Here is a 20,435-nt window from a genome sequence, read left to right on the forward strand (position 1 = left end):
ATTGTCTTTTCAGCACCCCGAACAGCAACAGTTATGACGCTATTGTTGACTTTTGCTTTGCCAGTACTGATAATGTAATGGCTTCAATTAAGTTAACCTCACTGGGATATTTGCAATTGTTGCCCAAACTTTTTTATGCTGAAATGCAGAATATTAAAGAGGAATAATTTGTAACCCACTCATCATTCAAAAATAATCCAACAGAAGATAAAGTCTACAAAACAAATACATAATTATCCTTCTGGTTATCATTTCATAACCAGGGATTTATACATACCTGCTATTATTACAAACCACCCTTCCAAATTAAGAATACATCAGCCTCCCCAACCCAGCACCCTCCAGATGGTGCTGTACTAGCAATTCCACCATCCCTGGTCCCTGGCCATAGCAACTGGGGCTGACAGCCCAAGATTTTGAAGAGCAACAGATCCTGCATCCTTGTAATACAAGATATTTAATGCATCTAGTTCAATATATTGGGGAGAAAGGTCTGTGTAACTTACAAATAAGCTTTTCCCACCAGGATCTGGAAGGAAATTCCATTTCAAAAATGTGTTTATCCTTTTTTTCATTAACATGGTGGTTCTGTTGAAAATCAAATTGTTTTACGCATGTTCAAAAGGTGTGATGGGACAGGAATCAAACTTAGGTTTTCCAAGAGTTGAAGCATTAACCACATTTGCTCATAAATAATCAAGTTATGTGTTTCCCTGGCTAATAAACCAGGAATAAAAATTTATTTAGCTTACTGTTCACAAAAGTCAAAATATTATCAAAAGTAGCACATAGACTGCCATGTAGCCAAAACAGCCAAACATGATCATTAACACAGAAATATTTTTGCTAGTTCTGTTTTTAGACAATCTGTTTCTCTCCCAAAGATATATATGTCAGTGTAAATTTATCACCTTCTTGACCTGAAGTAATCTATGACTCAAGCAACAAGGATGGGTGACCACATAAAGTCAAAACAGAGAGTGTTGGTCAACAGTCACGAAAAGGCAGAGATGGATCAATGTGAACCACTGGACAGTGGTACACAATTCCTCCCCCACCCAAAATATAACTGCTCCAATCATATCTTAAAAACTAATGCTTCAATTTTACCAGCATTCATTCATGTGCTTGCAACCAATTATTCTGTTCATACTTGGCTGCTCTCCAGGAGGGAAATCTATGACAAGTAGCCTAGAGATGAGTCCTTCTAATCCTTGTAATTACTCAAAATCTGTTAAAATAGCAGGTTTTGCACTGCTGCAACTGTTGAAGGAAGAGCTGAACCAAATCAGCACATGTAACCAGACATAGCAAAGAAAGAGAGCATACCTAAAAAAATAGCAGAGATGTTAGTTTCCATTATTGAGATCAAATGTGATCTTTCAATATTCTAATCGTATTCATATCTTGGAGCTGTAGAGTTGCTGCTCTGTTCTTTTTTTTATAAAGTCTTGATCATTTAAGTTTTTCAATTACACTTGCCAGGCTGGACATACATTAATAATAGCCTTGAATGATATCCAACTAAGCCATACTTGGAATAGGCACATTGAAATCAATAAACTACTATAACTTGCCCATTGATTTCAGTGGGTCTACCCAAAGTATGACTTAGCTGGCTATCACACCTTAAGTAAGTAAGTGAATGAGACATATCAAGTGTCAGGGTGGGAGTCATAGACACAAATCAGTGTGAAAGACGCAGGGCTCTGTTGTCAGTGAAGTTAACTCTTTATTCCAGGAAATGGCATACAACTCAGCAACACTTCCCAGTAGGTCCTGCCCCTATGGAGCGGTTGCCAGGACAGAGGTCCCTGCCTTCCACCCTTACTAAGGCTCCTCCTTTCCTGGATGTTTCCCTCTGCTCTCTGTTCTGCCCTCCTCATTATCCATTATCCAGCAGGAGAGAGAGACTCTCTGGGTTCTTCAGAAGTCTCTTGACCTTCTGCTCTGCTGCAGCTTTGGAGTCTGAACTGCTTCCTGTCACAGGCTCTTCCTGCTCGCTAAACCCTCATTTTCATTTATGTTCAAGCGCCAGCTACCAGCACTGTATAGAATTATTAACATATCCCAGAGTGACTCACAACTGATGTCTGAAAAAATGGATTAAAAATAAATATGGTCCTACACAATATTCCTGAAGAAGCCAAATGTGCATTGCTATCTTAATCACATGAAGTTAAAAGCCTACAGATCTTCATCCTTATTTATCAAGCTGAATATTTATCTCCTACTACTGTATACTTTTCTCTATGTCCACTCACATAATGTCAAGATCTGTCAACGGGCGACTCAACATATCAGTTACATAAGTAGTTGTGTGGAAGGAAAAGGTTTTGCTGGTTGCAATCAACACCAACAGTACATGCATTTTCCTTTCACAGCCCTTTTCATCGCCAAGGGTTTTTCTAACAACCAGGACCTAGGCTGCAGCATTGGCAACAATACTATTTTGTAAGACTGCGTTCGCTCTTTAAAGCAAAAAATATAAAGCTGTTGTACCCTGCATTTTTTCTACTTGTTACAAAGTTCAAGCTGACAACATCAGGCACACAAAACATCTAGAGTTGGCTTGAGGAATTCAATCAATCTCCATTCAAACGTACATACTGGAACATGATCAGCCTTCGAGTTTTTATTTTAAATAAATAAATAAATCACTTCCCTTTATGCAAGGATCACAGGGTGGTTTACAATAAAAAAACATTAAAAATACATAAAATAGTAAGAAGCAAAAACAGTAACACACACAGTTTAAAAGGCCTTAGACTGTTTAACTAGCCATAGGTCTTGCGAGAAGAGAAATGCTTTTGCCTGGTGCCTAAAGATATGTAATGAAGGTGCCAGGCAAGCCTTCCTGGGGAGAACATTCCACAAACAGGGAGCCACTGCAGAAAAGGCCTGTTCTCATGTTGCCACCCTCTGGATTTCTCACAGAGGAGGCACACAAAGAAGGGCCTCAACTGATGATTACACGTTCCAGGTCAGTTCATAGAGAGGTGGTCCTTGAGGTATTGTGGTTCTGAGCTGTTTAAGGCTTTGAAGATCAAAACCAGCACTTTGAATTGGGCCCAAAAATTTATTGGTTGCCAGTGCAATCGGGTCAGGATTGGCATGCCATACTCAAATTGTCCTAGTGAGAAACCTGGTCACTGAACCAGCTGAAGATTCCAAGCTGAGAGGTCAAGGAGAATTAACAAGGACACGTTTTCCCTGTCCCTCACTCAACACAGATCATATAGGGCAATCAAAGCAGTTTCTGTGACAAAAACCAGGCCTAAACCCCCGATTGAAATGGATCTAGAAAATCAGGTTTCCTCAAAGAGCTCCTGGATCTGATTTTTTCAAGTTTTCCGAATACTGACACTGTTATGAAGTTCTCCAAATGCTGCCTTTTCTATTTTTCTTCTTCCCTCACAGGCAATAGCTACTCTAAGCAGCTAAAAATTGTATCTGCTACAACAGCACACATTGAAAATGGAGCTGCAAATTACAACATGCTGACTCTGCCAAGAAAAATACATGGCTGCCCCTACAGAACCACATGGGCAGCCATTTTATTATTAGAGGGACTTAGTGCAGGGCGGGGAGATGGACCAGCCATCTCAGAATTCCTCATCTTCCAATTTGCCAGTAAGTGACATTTGTTACTGAGCAAGAGGTGTTGGAGCAAACATTGAGGCCTGGTGTAGCTCCCAATTGTCTTTGTCTAGAAATGCCTCAAGCAAGTCAGAAGGCCTTATAATGAAACATGCCTTAGCCAACAAAATCATGCACGTCTGCTAATGAATACTGGTCACAAAATTTAGTTTTTTTTCTACTGGTTTCCATGCAACAGAGAGGGCTTTTTTCTAATACAAGTTTATATCAACTTGACCATAATTACATTGGCCAAATTGTTCTTGCAAATAAGCAGTTCGATTTATCAATATTTTGAACAAAGAATATTTGTACTAAATTCAAAATGTGCAATATAATAGAGAAGCTGCAGGGGGAAAATAAAATAAAAGTAAGTTGTACTCCCCAAGGAGGGTCTTGGCATATCTCAAGAAATTTGACTGCTAATCATCAGGTCTTTCTCTACGTCACCTGAAACATAATGGGTGACATGACTATCTAAGGTGACAGACTACCTTTTCAAGCAAAGAAAGAGTTGAAACAAACTAAGAGGGAACTCTGGTTTCCCGCTAGGCTAATAAGCTAATAAGCCTGCATCCCACCCGTCCCTCAATCTCAGCAAACATCATGTTAGGATCATGCATGCTGCCAATATCAATCCGGCTCTGCCCTACAATTTAATATAAAGGATTTCAATGAACACACGGAAAACCTTCCAAAAACTCACAGCAAAAGCTTTGGAGAGCCCTCGGCAAACACGGGTGCAGTAGAAGCTCCCTTGATGCCCTTCCCACCAAGTCCCAAGGAATATCTCATTACCTACCTCTGTATGTCTTGAATGAAGAGCATTGTATTCTTTCTTCAGTTCTGCTTCCCTCTCTTCCAGTCTGGTAACTGAAAAAGATAATTAATTCACTCAGAAACAGACATTGACAGCCACAGTAACAGAGTCTACAGACATCATCTCCGGTTTCCACAATTCAAAGCTATTCATACAGAAACCAACTCTGCTCTGTTTTTTAGAAAATTGTGCTCCTGCTTTTCTTCCTCTTCCAAATGCTTTCTCAAGAGAGCATTGAGCAGGTCAGGCTGCAGCCCAGGGCATTTGGAGGGAACACCAAACCTAGTCCCAGAGTCAGGGCCTAATCCAATCTCCACTGTTCTTGAAGAAATTCAGGTTGCCCAACAAGAATCAAGGAACTTTGCTCACTAAAGCTCTCCAGTCAAGGGCCTGATTGACATGGAAGAAGCATCCTGCCCCTTCACCTTTAACAAGGAGGCTAGCTGCTCTTCAACAAGTGGACAGAGCTATACCAGACTATTCAACCACCAGGGTTCTTGTAATGCTAAAAGTGCACTCCCAGTACTAAAAATTATTAAGGGAGTCAAGCTGTACTATAAAGGCAATCAAATCAACATACCATTGTCAGTCCACACATACTATCAAGAGAAAGTAAGAAATTAAGAGAAACTGGGATGGAGTGAACAAGTTTGCCTGACACAACAGTACCCACCATCACCTAGTATTCCTAATTTTCAAGTGTTTCCTCACCAACTGGAGTCCTGTTTTGCCAAATCAAATGAGATACCAATTTGGATTGCATATAACGGTTATGGCATGTTTAGGAAATACAGCGGTACCTTGGTTCTCAAATGGCTTGGCTCCCAAACAAATTGGCCCCCGAATGCCGCAAACCTGGAAGTAAGCATTCCGGTTTGCGAACGTTTTTCGGAAGCCAGATGTCCGACACGGCTTCCGCTTGGGTGCAAGAAGCTTCTGAAGCCAATTGGAAGCCATGCCTTGGTTTTCGAACAGTTTTGGGAGTCAAACAGACTCCCAGAATGGATTAAGTTCGAGAACCAAGGTACCACTGTATTTAGATGTATTGTGCCTAGGCTCCTAGGTCCCTATGCAGGATTCAGGAAATAATTTACTAAACCCATCTCTATTATAGCAACCATTATATATGAAGATGCCACTTTTTTCTAGAAAGTGCTATTCATTCTTTTTTTAAATATGCATATTAAGAACTCATAACAGATCTATAGTTTATATAGGACCTTAACACCACCCAGAGTACATTTACAGCTATTAATGCATGTCCATTTCAAGCCACTCTCCCCACTTGGCAGCTACAAAACACAAGAACCAAGCAGGCAGATCTTTCCCATTCATTTCATTTTAGTCCACAGCTGCAAAATGTAACCATTCCTATTTACTGAGCCATCCAACAACTATAGCTTCTGCTCCATCTAGTGGACTGCTAATTTGCCAACATGTAGAGATACCTGCAGAGTAAAAGGTGTCAATGACTTGAGGATATAGTCAACAACAGATAACTTTGCCTTATAAGCAGGGCTGGTGTCTTTTAGATATCTATATAGTGTTAGTCAATTTACATCTACTTGCATAACAGGCACCAATTTTCTGAACATTAGGTGATCTTTGTTGCCCACTCACATAAGCACAAGAATCGCCAGCGCTGTTCAAAATCAATACTTTGTCTTCCACAGGCCCAGTTCACACATCACATAAAACAAAACCATAGTTGTTGTTGTTGTTTAAAATGGTTTATTGTGAACAAATGCCTCATGTTCAGCTCGCCATTTGTGCTTTCTTTGGACAGAAACAAAGCACAAGCCTCAGTTCAGACAACACGACAAGCCAGACCATGGCTTGTTTCATGGCAGCGTAGCAGCAAGAGGAGTGGGAAAGGAGGGAAGCACCTGCAATTTCAGCAGTGTGCACCAGCAAACTACTTGTCCACCTTAAGCCAGTTTATTTTAGCTACAGTTTAGTGTGTCATGCAAACCAAACCATAGTCAAAATTGCAAAATCAACAGCAGTACCAGCTAACAACAGGTGAGGTCAGCATGAATAAATTGGGGGAGAAAATTCAAATACATGGACACAATCCCCGGAGTATTTTGCTTCATGATCCAATAGGTCTAGAGCAGAGGTCAATAACCAGTGGCCTCCCAGATTTTTTATTTTGTATTTCACATCCGTGATGAAAAGCAGGCTACACAGGTTATTAAAAAATAATAAGTAAAAATTCCATCATGATCTTTGGCCATGCTGGCTGGGGCTGATGGGAGCTGGAATACAACAACACCCAGAGAGTCACAGGTTGGCTACCTGAAGTCTTGAGTATAACACTTCCTTGCTAACAAGATAGCAATCAGAACATCTGCTGGTCCACTGAAAGCAGACACTGGGGAAGAAACAAAGCCCTGCTATTCTAAAGTCAAGTCAGAAACAGATGGGCAAGTCTAACTTAGCACCCTGCTAAATTGGCTCTGTTGCCACGACAGATTCACCAGGTACTTCAGCCAGTTAAAGCTTTCCCTAAAATGAAACTCCTCAGAGGAACTAAGAAGCGTGGAACAAAAATGAAACAACCTATTGCTTCCACTTTCTTCCACCTGTCTGAAGCAGAGGAACTGAGTCTTTTCACTGCTGCCTTCTAAAAAAAGATATCTGCACAAGTGAATGCAACAATGGACAGCACACAGAGTCTCTTTTTTTCATGTACTCACGCAGGCGACCGGTAAAGGTAAAGGGGACCCCTGACCATTAGGTCCAGTAGTGGTCAACTCTGGGATTGCGGCGCTCATCTCGCTTTATTCGCCAGGGGAGCCGGCGTACAGCTCATGTGGCCAGCATGACTAAGCCGCTTCTGGCGAACCAGAGCAGCGCACGGAAACGCCGTTTACCTTCCCGCCGGAGCAGTACCTATTTATCTACTTGCACTTCGTGATTTCGAACTGCTAGGTTGGCAGGACACGCAGGCGACAACACACACTTATAAGATCCACTTAATCTAGTCCAATCCCTTCTCATCCAAACTAAGACAGGTATCCACAACTAAATCATCCCACTTCTCAAAAGCCTTCCATGACCCCTAAAGTTTCCATATCCCCTAAATAGTGTTTTATTAGTGGCTTAAAGTAACCACCTTCTAAATTAGCCAGTTGTCCCATTCTTAGTCAGCAGGGTAAACAAACTTTCTTCCTCCTAAGAGTCCTTAAAATATTTCACCATTGTCAGCAGGATACCAGGTACATTTTGCGCCTAAATATTCTCCATTTGCGAGCACTTCAATAAGTCTGGGTGTCATTTTTTTGCGCATGGCTGACACTCAAGGATTACTGCAATGTATGCAGCTTTGAAGCCTCGAAGTTTATGTTAAGGATAGACAACACGTTAAGGAGTTTAGCAATAAAGAGCAGAGTGTTTTGAAAACCAAAGTATGGTCCCAATGTTTTTATTGTAAACACCAAATTAAACATGTATTAACAATTTCTGCCAAAAATAAGATATTAACAATATGTCACTTATGTGAATTGCAGATTAATTCATGCTTATTAAAATAATAAATAAGAAGTATTGCCGGCCGACTCCCCTCCCCCACCAGTGGCAACTAGACATTCTGTTTTGTGATCCACAACCCAGATCCCAGAAGCCCTTTGGCTCCCAGCTTTTCCATCCCAGTTTCTAACACTGATTGTCAGCACATACAAGCAGGCATGTATGCCTCTGTATAAGAGTACAGGAAAATAAGCTGCTGTTTGGGCAAAGGTAAGTTGCACATTTTTTGAATAATCCACTGGCCAAATCATCATCATCATCACCATCATCATCCACTGGCTGTTTCAACTGCCATGACCTGAAAGCTGCAGGATATACAAGATCACCTTTGTTCTTGCCCAGGTACAGGACCTTGAGGAGCTGCTCTGACTCTGCCCACCCTGGTAATCCACCAGCACAACTCCACCTTAGCCAAAATGTGATTCGTGGGTGGTTGCTTTCAGGCAATGCTATTTGAAAGCAATGTGGGAGAAAGATGCATTTCATTTCATTTAGTAACGTTGCACCGTTTCTTTCTGAACACCCCATAAATCAGGAGATATTCAAATGTAACTGGAAAACTGGAATGTCATTCTCTGGAGGCCTTCACAGAGAATCAAACAAAGGTAGCAAGAGAGTTAACTGAGAGCAGCAGCAGCACACAGAAATCTCCTGGGAATGTTCAGGGCAATATGAAGAGTTTCAAAGCACTCATTGAGAGCAGAAACCCCTCATTTACATTATGATGCATTATTTATTGACGAAGCATCTTGCAAATCTGAGAGAGGGAGGGTAAACATTTTCTAAATAAATTATTTAGTATGGTCTCAACAGAGGTTCCCTGTGTTTAAATACAGCAATAAAATTTAAAAGTGAGAGATCCAAATAGATGAAGGTCATGTTTACATTCACAGGGCCATTTCCAATTTCAAGTGTTCACACTCACATTTGGGAAAACAGGGATAGAGTAGGTTTAATATGTTCCCCTAAAGAGTCCCAAATGACTTGAGACCGAACTGAAAATGTGCCTTCTCCAGCATTTTCCAGCCTCAAATTTGCAATCTGTGGACAAGGCACAGCTCATCAATAGGAGAAGCACAACAAACAGGGAACTGAGGCAGGGCAGCACCCCAGCTACAGAACCCCCTTTCCAATGGAAATCAGTCTGTCTCCCACTTTATATGCATTCAGGAAATGTGTCAAAAGACTTCTGTTTATCCATGCTTTTGAACTGTAGTTTTATGAAACTTTTACATTGCTGGTACTAACTGTCTACATTACCTGAGCAGTGTTGTTTAATTTTTTTAATGTAATTTTATTGTTGTGATCAGCGTGTGAAACTCCTATTGTTCTAGGCACACTTTGCGACTGGGAATTTCATTAACGCGAGCAATTTCTGAGCTCTGGGTGCGGTACTGCACCTAAGATTTCAGATTAAAACTGCCACTATTGCTGCCACTGAGGGTGTGGGAGGAGAAATTCCTGCCTGGTCGACTTCCAAGAAATCACTGCAGTGTAAGGCAAGCTGATAGGTTCTGACATTCCATTGTGGTGTCCACAACTCAGGTTTAAGGTGCCATTTAGCTCCTAGCTTTCATATCTCAGTTTCTAATACTGGTTGTTAGCTGCCCTAGGCTCCCTTTGGGGGAGGGTAGACTATAAATTTGAAATAATAAATAACAAACAGATTTCTTTAAAGCACATAGTTCTGAGTAAAATCTCCAAGCAAACCTGATAGCTTTCTTTAAGAGATAGTAGAGATACATAGGATTGACTAGTCAATCAGTTCAGATCTGACACCATCAATCCACTCTGGGGTACGGTGGAGGCAAACTCTGCTACTTCAATCCTCCAAGCAGATAAATCTATACTGTCAAAGTTGATTATTGGATCAGGGAACTAAGCATCTGATTCCCAATCCATAAACAGAAACCACAAACGTAAGAACCACACATACATGGTCCCTAAATCAGCCAAAGCACATGTGTGAGCAGGCCTAGTGGCACATAAAAACTGCAGGTGTCATAAAAGGGCAAAACCTACACAGTTCCTAGAACTAATTCCACAACTGCAACAGAAGTTCTCTTAAAGCTATAGACCGTGAGGACCAAAGAAGGCAAGTTTGACTAATGTGATTGCTTTCTCAAAGTATTAATTGTCTATAAACCTAAACCAAATGGATTAATAGCATAACCAATGATGAAACTCCAGTTTTATAATAAGGTACATCCATGCAATATTCCAAAGTAAATTTCATAGCTCAAAACTAACACTGCAAACAGGCATTTAAGATCAACCGGAACAGCTAGCTGCTATGGTATCAATGTGCTATTGAGGATATTCTGCACTGTTTGTGTCCTAGACAATTTGATAAACCCGAGGCCCTCCACTGCATATAGGTCTTCATTTCCCCCTTGTGTTTACCATGTATTTGCTGTGAGATCTGAAATGCATCCAAATATTTAAGAACCTGCTGGGCAGCTTCAATGAACAGTGGACAACTTATTTACGACTTCATGACAAATATGTTTCTTTTTCCCCGTAGATGACTGTGAGAAACAGCTCTCAGCATTACAGTTTTCAGGCTATAGTTCAAAGCTCTCCAAATTTTGGAAATTCTCAAAGCATTAGTTCATCACCTTACTTATAACCTTGCAAAACAAGTAATGGAAGCCAAAAAGATATCCCAAGTGGCATTTTTAGGTAATCCAGTGCATAAATTCATAGCAAGAGAAGCTTTCAAAAAGCACAAGCCTTGGGCAATGTCTCAAAAAGAACTGTTGACTTCTCAGCATGAAGATGAAGCAGCAAGCAGCTTCACAATTCTGTGTTTCCTTTGCTATTACAGCATGACGACAAACTCTGTGGCAATCTTTAGAGAGGATTCTTCTTTATTGGTTAAAACAAGAATGAGACAAGATGCGAGAGGAGATTTAATTTTCTCTAATGGGATTTGGTGATCAAGCCACTCAAGGTACATTGCAGCAGTTGGATTCATGATTAGTGCCAGTTACAGCTGGTTCTGAAATAAGGCAGCTGTACATCAGTGGTTGCTTCCACGACCTGACTCCCTTCTGTGCCCAGTCTCATCACAACCCCATCCACGCAACCACAACACCATCATGCTGGTAGAGGCAGAAAAAGGGGGCAGAGGTGGGTTGCAATGGGCAACTAAAGGTTAAAGGCTGTGGCTAGTTTTTCCATCCCCTTTATTCATTTTTAAAATCCATGTCAGGGACTGCACATTCTGAATTCATGTGACTGGGCCATTCTATTACAATGTTTTACACTTGACAGGCAACTTCCCATTCACTTGAGGGTTGCATTCCAGGTCACTGTTTGGGGGCCTACAGACTTATTTCAGCACCAACATTAACCCCGGTTAGCACTAACCAGAGTTCCCTCTTATAGAAGATTTGTAATTGAGGTTTGAACCTGATTAGTAATCCTAGCAAACCCTGGTTAGCATTAAAACAGCAGCCATATTTAAAGTGGCCAGGAATTCACATGGAAAAACCAGGAGAAGGATGGGATACAATCTTATCATATGCTCCGCTGACCATGGATAAGGATGTTACATATGACTATCTCCCAGAATTACTTTGAGGCTAATAAACCACTCCAGTGTCCTTAGAGAGCAATTATAAGCTTGCCAATTGTGTAGCAGCAAAATATTCGCTACTGGTTAAATTAAAAACAAAAACACACTTGAGCTGCATCCAAGGAACTATGAAACAAGTTCCATCAGCTGACAAGACTTCAGACTTTAGCAATAGCCTCATCCCCCATCCCCTCTTGCCACAAGGTAAACTGCTTTGAAAGGGGTTTCAAAAGTAGTTTGTGATATGATAAAGTCAGCTATACAAATAAGAAATCCTACAGGGCTAGCTAGCCCAAGGCCCTTCTATCAGCTTAAGAAACTCTGAGCCATAGCTAACATTAAATTAACAAGATTCCTAGCCACTTTTGAATGGTAAGATCAGTAGAATCAAGGTTGCTTTGAAATTTCTGGACACAGAATGACAGAATCATAGAACTGCAGAGTTGGAAGGGACTGCAAGATTCTGTGAACTGCCCTGAGACCTCTGGGTATAGGGCAGCACATAAAATCAATCAATAAGAACAATAATAATCTAGTCCTGCCCAATGCAAGGATCTTCTGCTCTAAACACTCCACAGCAGATTTGTGGGGCTGCGGGGGGAAAAGGGGGATATCCCATTTGCACGTGTTGAAGTCTATTGTGCAAGTGGGCCTCTGTAGTTGGATATCACCCATTGTTTTTCGGGTGAGAAAAGAAGCTGAAACTGCACTTCAAGAAAGTCTTAACAAAGTTAGTGAGAAGATGATCTTGGACATCAGTCAACACAAAACAAAACTTAAATCACACATACATACATGAAAAGGCAAACACTCCCGCTAGTGAATTGTACTGGTGCAGTCATTTTATGCTCTTTTCTATTAGAAGATAAGAGTGAAAATATCATGCAAACCATGCAATGGTTATAATTAGTTATAATCCACTGATAAAGTCCCACTTACTTTGATCAGCATAGTTTTTTGCTTTCAGTTCAAGCTGCCGGGTTTGCGACTCTAAAGCTTCCACTCTTATCTGCAGATCCTTTTTTTCTTGTTCTTGAGAATCTTCAAATTCAATAAATTTCTTCAAAAAAGAAACAAAATATTCATGGGCATGTGCATTTTATGTGTTGCTTAAAATATTTTTAGGCCTCTTTGGGGGGCAAATGCCCATCCAAAGCAGCTTACTTGAACAATGAAACAATGAAAGAAAAAATAATATACTGTATATATTTTTTAAAAACCTAAAATCTACCCCACATACCCCCAAAAGAACATAATTCAATCAGAACATCACCCAGCTAATTAACATAAAGCCTGGGAGGTCAAGTGGGGTGGAGGGGGAGATCTCTGGGCCTTTCTGAAAAGCCTAGGATGCAGAAGTCTAATGTAGGTCCATTGGAAAGGAAATACATAGTCAGGGGGCCACCATAGGGAAGAAACTTTTGCTTGTGGCAATCAGCCTTCAGAACATAAGAAGCATCCTGCTTTCACAGTGGCCAACCAGATGCCTATGGGAAACCTGAAAGTACAACAGCATTCTTCTTACTTGTCATTCCCAGCAGCTTGTATTTAGAGGCCTGTAGTCTCTAACGGGGGTGGCGCTGTGGGTTAAACCACAGAGCCTAGGACTAGCCGATCGGAAGGTTGGCGGTTTGAATCCCTGCAATGGGGTGAGCTCCCGTTGCTCGGTCCTTGCTCCTGCCAACCTAGCAGTTCGAAAGCACGTCAAAGTGAAAGTAGATAAATAGGTACCGCTCTGGCAGGAAGGTAAACGGTGTTTCCGTGCGCTGCTCTGGTTTGCCAGAAGCAGATTAGTCATCCTGGCCACATGACCCGGAAGCTGTACGCTGGCTCCCTCAGCCAATAAAGCGAGATGAGCGCCGCAACCCCAGAGTCGGTCACGACTGGACCTAATGGTCAGGGGTCCCTTTACCTTTAGTCTCTAACAATGGAAGTAGAACTTAGCCCATCATGCCAAGTAGCCACTGATAGCTTCAACCTAATCTAACGTCAATTAGTCATATTTTAAAGCCACCTAAGTTAGTGGCCAGCAATGGCTCTTGTGGAAGCAAGATCTGTAGCTTAGCTACCCACCATGTGAGGAAGTACTTTGTTTGGTCTGCCCAAAATCTTCCAACATTCAGCTTCAGCAGCTGTCCCCCAAGTTCAGGCTTCCTCAAACTCGGCCCTCCAGATGTTTTGGGCCTACAACTCCCATGATCCCTAGCTAGCAGGACCAGTGGTCAGGGATGATGGGAATTGTAGTCTCAAAACTACAAAGGGCCGAGTTTGAGGAAGCCTGCCCAAGGAAGGAAAACCTATCTCTGGCCACTTTCTCCACACCAGACATGATTGCAGGCATTTCTATCACGTTGCCTCTTTCTTGCCTTCTCTCGAAAACTAAAAAGCCTCCAAAAGCTGTAAGCTTGATCAGTTCTGTTGCCCTTTCCTAAACCTTTTTCAGCTCTACCATAGGTTTTTTGAGGTAAGGCGGCTAGAATTGTACACATTACCCCAAGTGCAGCTGCACTGTAGATTTGCATAATGGCATTGTGACATTCCAATCCCTTTCCAAATGATTCCCAGCATGGCATTCACCTTTTTCTCAGCTGCTGCACTCTGGGCTGACATCTTCCTTGAGCTATCCTCTATGACCCCAAAGTCTTATTGTTGCCAGTTCAGACCCCAAGAGTCCGTGAAATTTAGATTTTTTGTGGATCATTTTGCACTTGCAAATTTCCATTTTACCACCAGTTTACTCAGTCTGGAGAAATTCTTTTAGAGCTCTTCACAAACCTCAACAACTTTGGCCTGAACCCCCCCAAAAATGGAACAGAAGAGGGGTTTAAGGGGAGAAGGCTCCTCTCCTCTCCCACTTTGCTCCTTTAAAGAAGCAGGCTCTCTGTCCCTCTCTCCTTCCCACTCAGCGGCTCTTCTCCCGCTTTGCTGTTTCAAAGCGAGACACGGAGGAGGGAAGGAAGGGGAACCATGGATCCTCTGCTCACGACTGCAGCAGATCTCTCCCCCCCCCCCCGCCACCTGTAGGCATTCCCTCCATAACACGCACAGACATTTCCCCTTACTTTCTAGGAGGAAAAAAGTGAGTGTTATGGTGCAAAAAATACGGTAGTTCTACACTACTTAAAAGTCTTCATCGAAAGCTCTTATCAGATCACCTACTTCCCTCTGACCCTGTCATTATCACACTCTATACCAATAAAAGCAATAGATCCTACACTTCCTTAGTGCTGCCTAACTTCAGGTCACAATACAATTACCTGAAGCTGCAAGTTAGAACTACCACGAAAGGTCCAAGCTGAAACTGAATGATAATTGCTAACCTGAAAAAAAGTTTTTATTTAGAAGTAAGCTGGACTGTTCTCCCTTAGCTATCCCTTACTCATTTTACATTGAGTCTTTAACATTGTGAACCATTCTGGCATGGACCTATCATAATTCTTCATACATATTAGTTGTACAAAGGAATGCCATTGTTAAGGCATACAGTATTTACTTTTCTAAGAGCACTTCATTTTTGGCATTGCAGAGTAAACAACTCTCAGTTCAAGTGTTCTTCTGAAATTAAGAAATTTAACAGAATAAATGAGTTCTTGCCTCCACCTCCTTTAAATACTATTTGTATTAACATACCAAGTCTCTCTCCTATGAAAACAGCAGAACAGTTAGGAAAACTATCATAATTCAAGGATGTACTAGACCAATAAGGCCCCCCAAACTTGTAAAATATACACCAAATAACTATTCAGGCAACTTTGTGACAAAACCATCGCACAATTACTGTACCAGACAACAGTGTGTAAAAGTGGTTTATGAGGGCTGTTTGCCAACAAACCACAGGCGGAAAAGGAGGACTTCACTTGCAATAGTTGTTCCATGCAGGCCCTCGCCACTCTGAGACATCTATAACATGCTTCTGATTTATATTTTCCTGCACTGATCAACATCTCAGAGCCTCTCCAAACACAATGTTATGATGGCTCAATACTGAACTTGCTTAAAAATAAATAGGCATGTTCTCTGGTTTGGGGCTTCAAATCAAGGATTCACATAAAGTCCCTGCACCCCTCCCTTTCTGAAAGCAGGGAAACAAATCAGGAAGCCACAGTGAACCACAGCCTCCCATTACATTGGGACTGAGAAACTATGCTTAATCATGGAGCAAGCCAGGATATTAAGCCATGGGTTCAAAAGCTTCCTGGACTGCTTTCCTACTCACCCCAAAGAGGAAGTGAAGGAGGTTCTTGTGGGTGCAGAAGGTGAATTTATATCTTGGCTTCTAAAGCCAAGATTTGATCCTCCAAATGTAAACATTGTCAATTGCCAGAAGTGGTAGAGGCTTGCCATTTCTTTGTAGTCCGCCTTCTCTCACTCCCCCTCTTTCATATAAAGTACAGTCCAAGAAGCAAGGAATGTCTGTGAGGGATCCTTCACAGATTGCACAAAATACGCAATTCTCAGGAGATTTAAAGAAAGGAAGGAGACGAGGAGCAAGGCTAATTCTACCACACACCCCATTCATCCCTAGAGACCCCTTAAAATAACCAAACATTTGAAGATAAACAGGAGAGCCTAATACAGGATCACTGGAAGGAACAAATGGTCAGATGATTCATAGGCAAACCACCACTCAAAAAGTAGCAAAAAAACCTGCAGGGCACAGGAAACACAGAAGGAAGAGCATCTAGATCTATTTTTTTGTTTTGGAACATCTTAGATATAAAGATCCCTTTTCAACTGAAGTTATTTTTCAGAGTGCTCATTTTGGAAAAGCAACGTCATTACTTAGCAGTCACATGCAAACCTCTGGCTGGTCATTTGATTCTTCCATTTCCTGAAACTTTCTAGTATACCAAGATTATACCTCACTCTCTGAAAACTCTTATCAGTTATGAGAAATCACCACATGCATTAAAGGAACACTGAACAAAAGCAAAGACCATCATGACTGATACTTTGGCATCGCTATTTTTAAAAAAGGCACACATGTATTTCTATTTGCTCACACTTCACCACTACATACAGACATAAAGCATTCAAAGGGGGGAAATTCAGATGCTAATAATAATAATAATAATAATAATAATAATAATAATAATAATATATTTATACCCCGCCCACCTGGCTGGGTATAAAAATATTAAAATACTGTAATACATCAAACATTAAAAGCTTCCCTAAACAGGGCTGCCTTCAGATGTCTTCTAAAAGTCTGGTAGTTGTTGTTCTCTTTAACATCTGGTGGGAGGGCGTTCCACAGGGAGGGGGCCACTACCAAGAAGGCCCTCTGCCTGGTTCCCTGTAACTTGGCTTCTCGCAGTGAGGGAACCGCCAGAGGGCCCTTGGTGCAGGACCTCAGTGTCCGGGTAGAACAATGGGGGTGGAGGCGCTCCTTCAGATATACTGATGGATTAATCTGAATTCATTGCAGAAATAAAAACCCTACAGGAGTAAATGTGATGGCACCTTAAACCTAGGTTCTGGGCACAACAACGGAATGTCTAGGCACGCTTTTTTATAACAGCAATATAAAGCTGAAAATAAATGAACTGCAGCTAAAATATTACATTCATTTTTCACACCCTCCCTTCAGATGTCAAGGAAATAAACAACTATCTGACTCTTAGAAGACATCTGAAGGCAGCCCTGTTTAGGGAAGTTTTTAATGTTTGATGTTTTAGTATGTTCTGATATATATTGTGAGCCACCCAGAGTGGCTGGGGAAACCCAGCCAGATGGATGGGGTATAAATTATTATTATTATTATTATTATTATTATTATTATTATTGAGTGTATTTTTAATGGTGGCAGTCAAGTAGCGGAATGCCCTTTCCCTAAAAGGGCTTTCTTGGCACCTATGCTCTGGTCTTTTGCAGCGGCAGGTAAGCATTATATTTTTATTTTCTCAAGATTTTAATATTAATAACATATTTAATAACATAAGCTAATAAGATATACGTAGTTTAAAATCTGAAACTTTAGATGCTGCTATGCATTTGTTTTTATTTCTGTTTCTGATTTATATCCTATATTTAAACACTTTATGACTGTGGTTTTATAATTCTATGTAATTTTTATCTCATTAAGCTCCCCAAAGACTGTTTTTGTCATTGAGAAGGATAAAATTTATTCATTCATAACAGTTCTACGGTCTCAAGCAGTCATTTTTTCCAGGCCTGCTATTCAACATCCATTTTACTTGAAAATGCCTGAAGTGTATCAAGGAACCTTGCCACATGCAAAAGATATACTTGGACGTGTCCTGTGGGTAAGCAACAAATCACCAATATTTTACAGCAAAATATTTAACTATAATCAACTAAGTCTCACAAGTTGCACAATTTTACTCAGAGGAGCCAATCCTGGGCATTTGTTTATGACATCTACAAGTATATTAACTTTCTACATTAGGACCACATTTTAAAATTTTGGCTTAACATAACTGGAAAACACAAGTTCATTTTTTCATTTGCACCTGCAGTACAGTCAGCCAAGCATGTGCAAACAAGGTATAAATAGATTTTGCTGCTTTCCAAGCCACATGAACAAGCATTGCATGCATCTACAGTAACCCATTCACTTTATGGAGAGCAATACATAATGGCTTAACAACTAACTTCTACATGATTACTAAATGGTACATACTTAACACAAAAGTAACAAAATAGTGAAAACACTACAGCAACAGCATCTATGCATAGGTGATGTTGCTACTTTGCCTCCTGGTGTACATTTGGATGTTTGACACACTAGCAGTGATGAGTAAAATCTAAGTGAGAGGATCCTTACTTAAAGCAAGTCAATAAGTAATATGCAACCAATAGCTGTCACTGAAATTTCTATTTAAATCACAATTTATGCTCCACACAGCATCTTTGTTTATGAAGCTGGTTTGTCACACACAAAAATATATCAGGCAGGGCCAGGAACTTTATTCCCATATCCTAATCCTAAAGGACTGACCACTTAGTAATAAAGATGTTACTTGCTAATTAAAAGGTAAAACCTGACGTGTACATATACTATGTACAAAAAGCATACTAAAAATGTGTGTAGCTTACCTACCTTGATCCAGGTACATTGTAGCATATTATTGATTGCCATGGCATTCAATTTATTTTTCAATTCAAAGCCACACACTGCACTAGAAAAATATTTCTTGTCCCTAGGCACCAGTATTAAACAGAATAACCAGGTGCTTGGTACACAATACAGAGATTTTTTTTTCTAAATTGAAAGCAACACCAGTGATACCCAAGATTACTTCTGCTTGCAATAGTATAAACTGTTACTCTAAGTAAACAAAGCACATGCGAACAGCATACTGTATCAGCTGAGCAGGGTCACAGTCCAGCTCATATTTTAAACTAAGTGTTGTAGGGATTGAACCTGGCACTTATCACCTGCCAGCAATCACTACGCCAGGCTGCTGTAGGGGAGAGAGGAGAAAAGATGCAAGGCCACTATCTGTCCTGCTAAGAAGCCAGGCTCTTCCTGCCATCAATTTCTACCTAGCAACAGTATTTACATCAGGTAAATAGGATGCAGAGGATGAAAGAGAAGGGATGCATGACTACTCCACTGGCCCAGCTGCGAAACCTGCACTTCAAGTGCTTCCTCTCCTAGGACTTTTCCATTCCTGTAGGTCATTAGACCTTTTATGTCAGAACTTGAACCTGACTTTGCTTATTTCCTCCTCCCTCCTGGTTTTCCTTTTGTGTTGTGTCTTATTAGACTGTGCATTTGAGGCCAGGGACAGTATTTTTCATGATATGTAAAGCTGTTCTGGGAGCCTTTTTTGGCTGGAGAGTAGGAGGGGGAAAAATACTTTAATAAACAAACTCCATGCACTCAAAGCATCAAAGGGCCAACCTGCAAGTGATGCTCAGTTGTGTGATTCTTCCCCTTGAAGTTTGATTTTGGTTTTGTTGTTGTTTTAATGAAAAGCAGCCTTGAAGATTGTGAACAGAAGAGATGTGTGAGGTGGTCTGCTTAACCATTTCACTTCTTGCTCTATGTCCAGTCAAAATCTGCCTTCCTAGCTGCTTTCCCAACGCAGAGGAAATATACCAAGCGTGGACTATATTGCTTTTATCACTGATCACACTATGCTTGTTCTCAGCTTTTCTAGAAACTGGGTAGATACCACTGTACACGCTCTTCAAAAATCAGTAATATTATGAACGGTGGTATCTACCCATTTTCTAAAAAGCGCACAATTTGATAAGTAACAAAGGCAACAACATGATACGGTAGCAACAAAGTCTAAAATGTGATATAAATAATGTGGCACTCACCACTGATGTTTAAGATGCTGACTTTTCAGTGAAGGACTATTTGGTTACACCACCTGTTGCTTTAACTGACATTTTCATCCATCAGTCCTGAAAACAAACACTGTCCAATTCCAGGGAGTACAGACTATCCACATCTTAGGCATTTATCTAGGCTTCATGTTGCATGATTAACATGTGACAGCTACCCACTAAGGAAGTTAGCATGCTGCCCCAGAGAAGGGGAGCGTTGAAAACAATACAAGGAACCTTTCAGAAGTCCAGGCATTACTACAGCGTAAGAATCACCTTGGCCAGAATTCTAGAGTTTAACAGCAGCCCAACCAATTCCGTGAGGAAGCTCCCAGGCAAGATACTAAAGCCCTGCCACATCACCCTCTGCTCCACACACAACAGCATTTATCCTCTGAGTTATGGAACACACCAGGCTCTCCTGCAGGTCCCGCCCTGGCAGCTTCACACTACTGTCACTGTGTCAGCCTGCTCCCTTAGCATTTTCCTTCCACTTATGTCCACTTCCTTCCACCCCACTTGCATTGACATATGCGACTTCCATGGGGGCTCAACGCTGCT

General features: G+C 41.1%; 1 protein-coding gene across 4 annotated transcripts in view; it reads right to left on the reverse strand.

Annotated features, from left to right (window-relative positions):
- SPAG9 (sperm associated antigen 9) overlaps positions 1–20,435 on the reverse strand; it is a 72,153-nt gene that overhangs the window by 50,762 nt on the left and 956 nt on the right. For all 4 annotated transcript variants that reach the window (XM_081184530.1, XM_081184528.1, XM_081184529.1 and 1 more), the window contains exons 2-3: positions 12,510–12,630; positions 4,442–4,512 (exon numbers count right to left, since the gene is read on the reverse strand). In XM_081184530.1, the coding sequence (XP_081040656.1) occupies positions 4,442–4,512; positions 12,510–12,630 (192 nt within the window). The remainder of the gene's footprint in view (positions 1–4,441; positions 4,513–12,509; positions 12,631–20,435) is intronic.

Source organism: Podarcis bocagei (genome assembly GCF_964188305.1).
Source record: "Podarcis bocagei genome assembly, chromosome: 2".
NCBI lineage: Eukaryota > Metazoa > Chordata > Lepidosauria > Squamata > Lacertidae > Podarcis > Podarcis bocagei.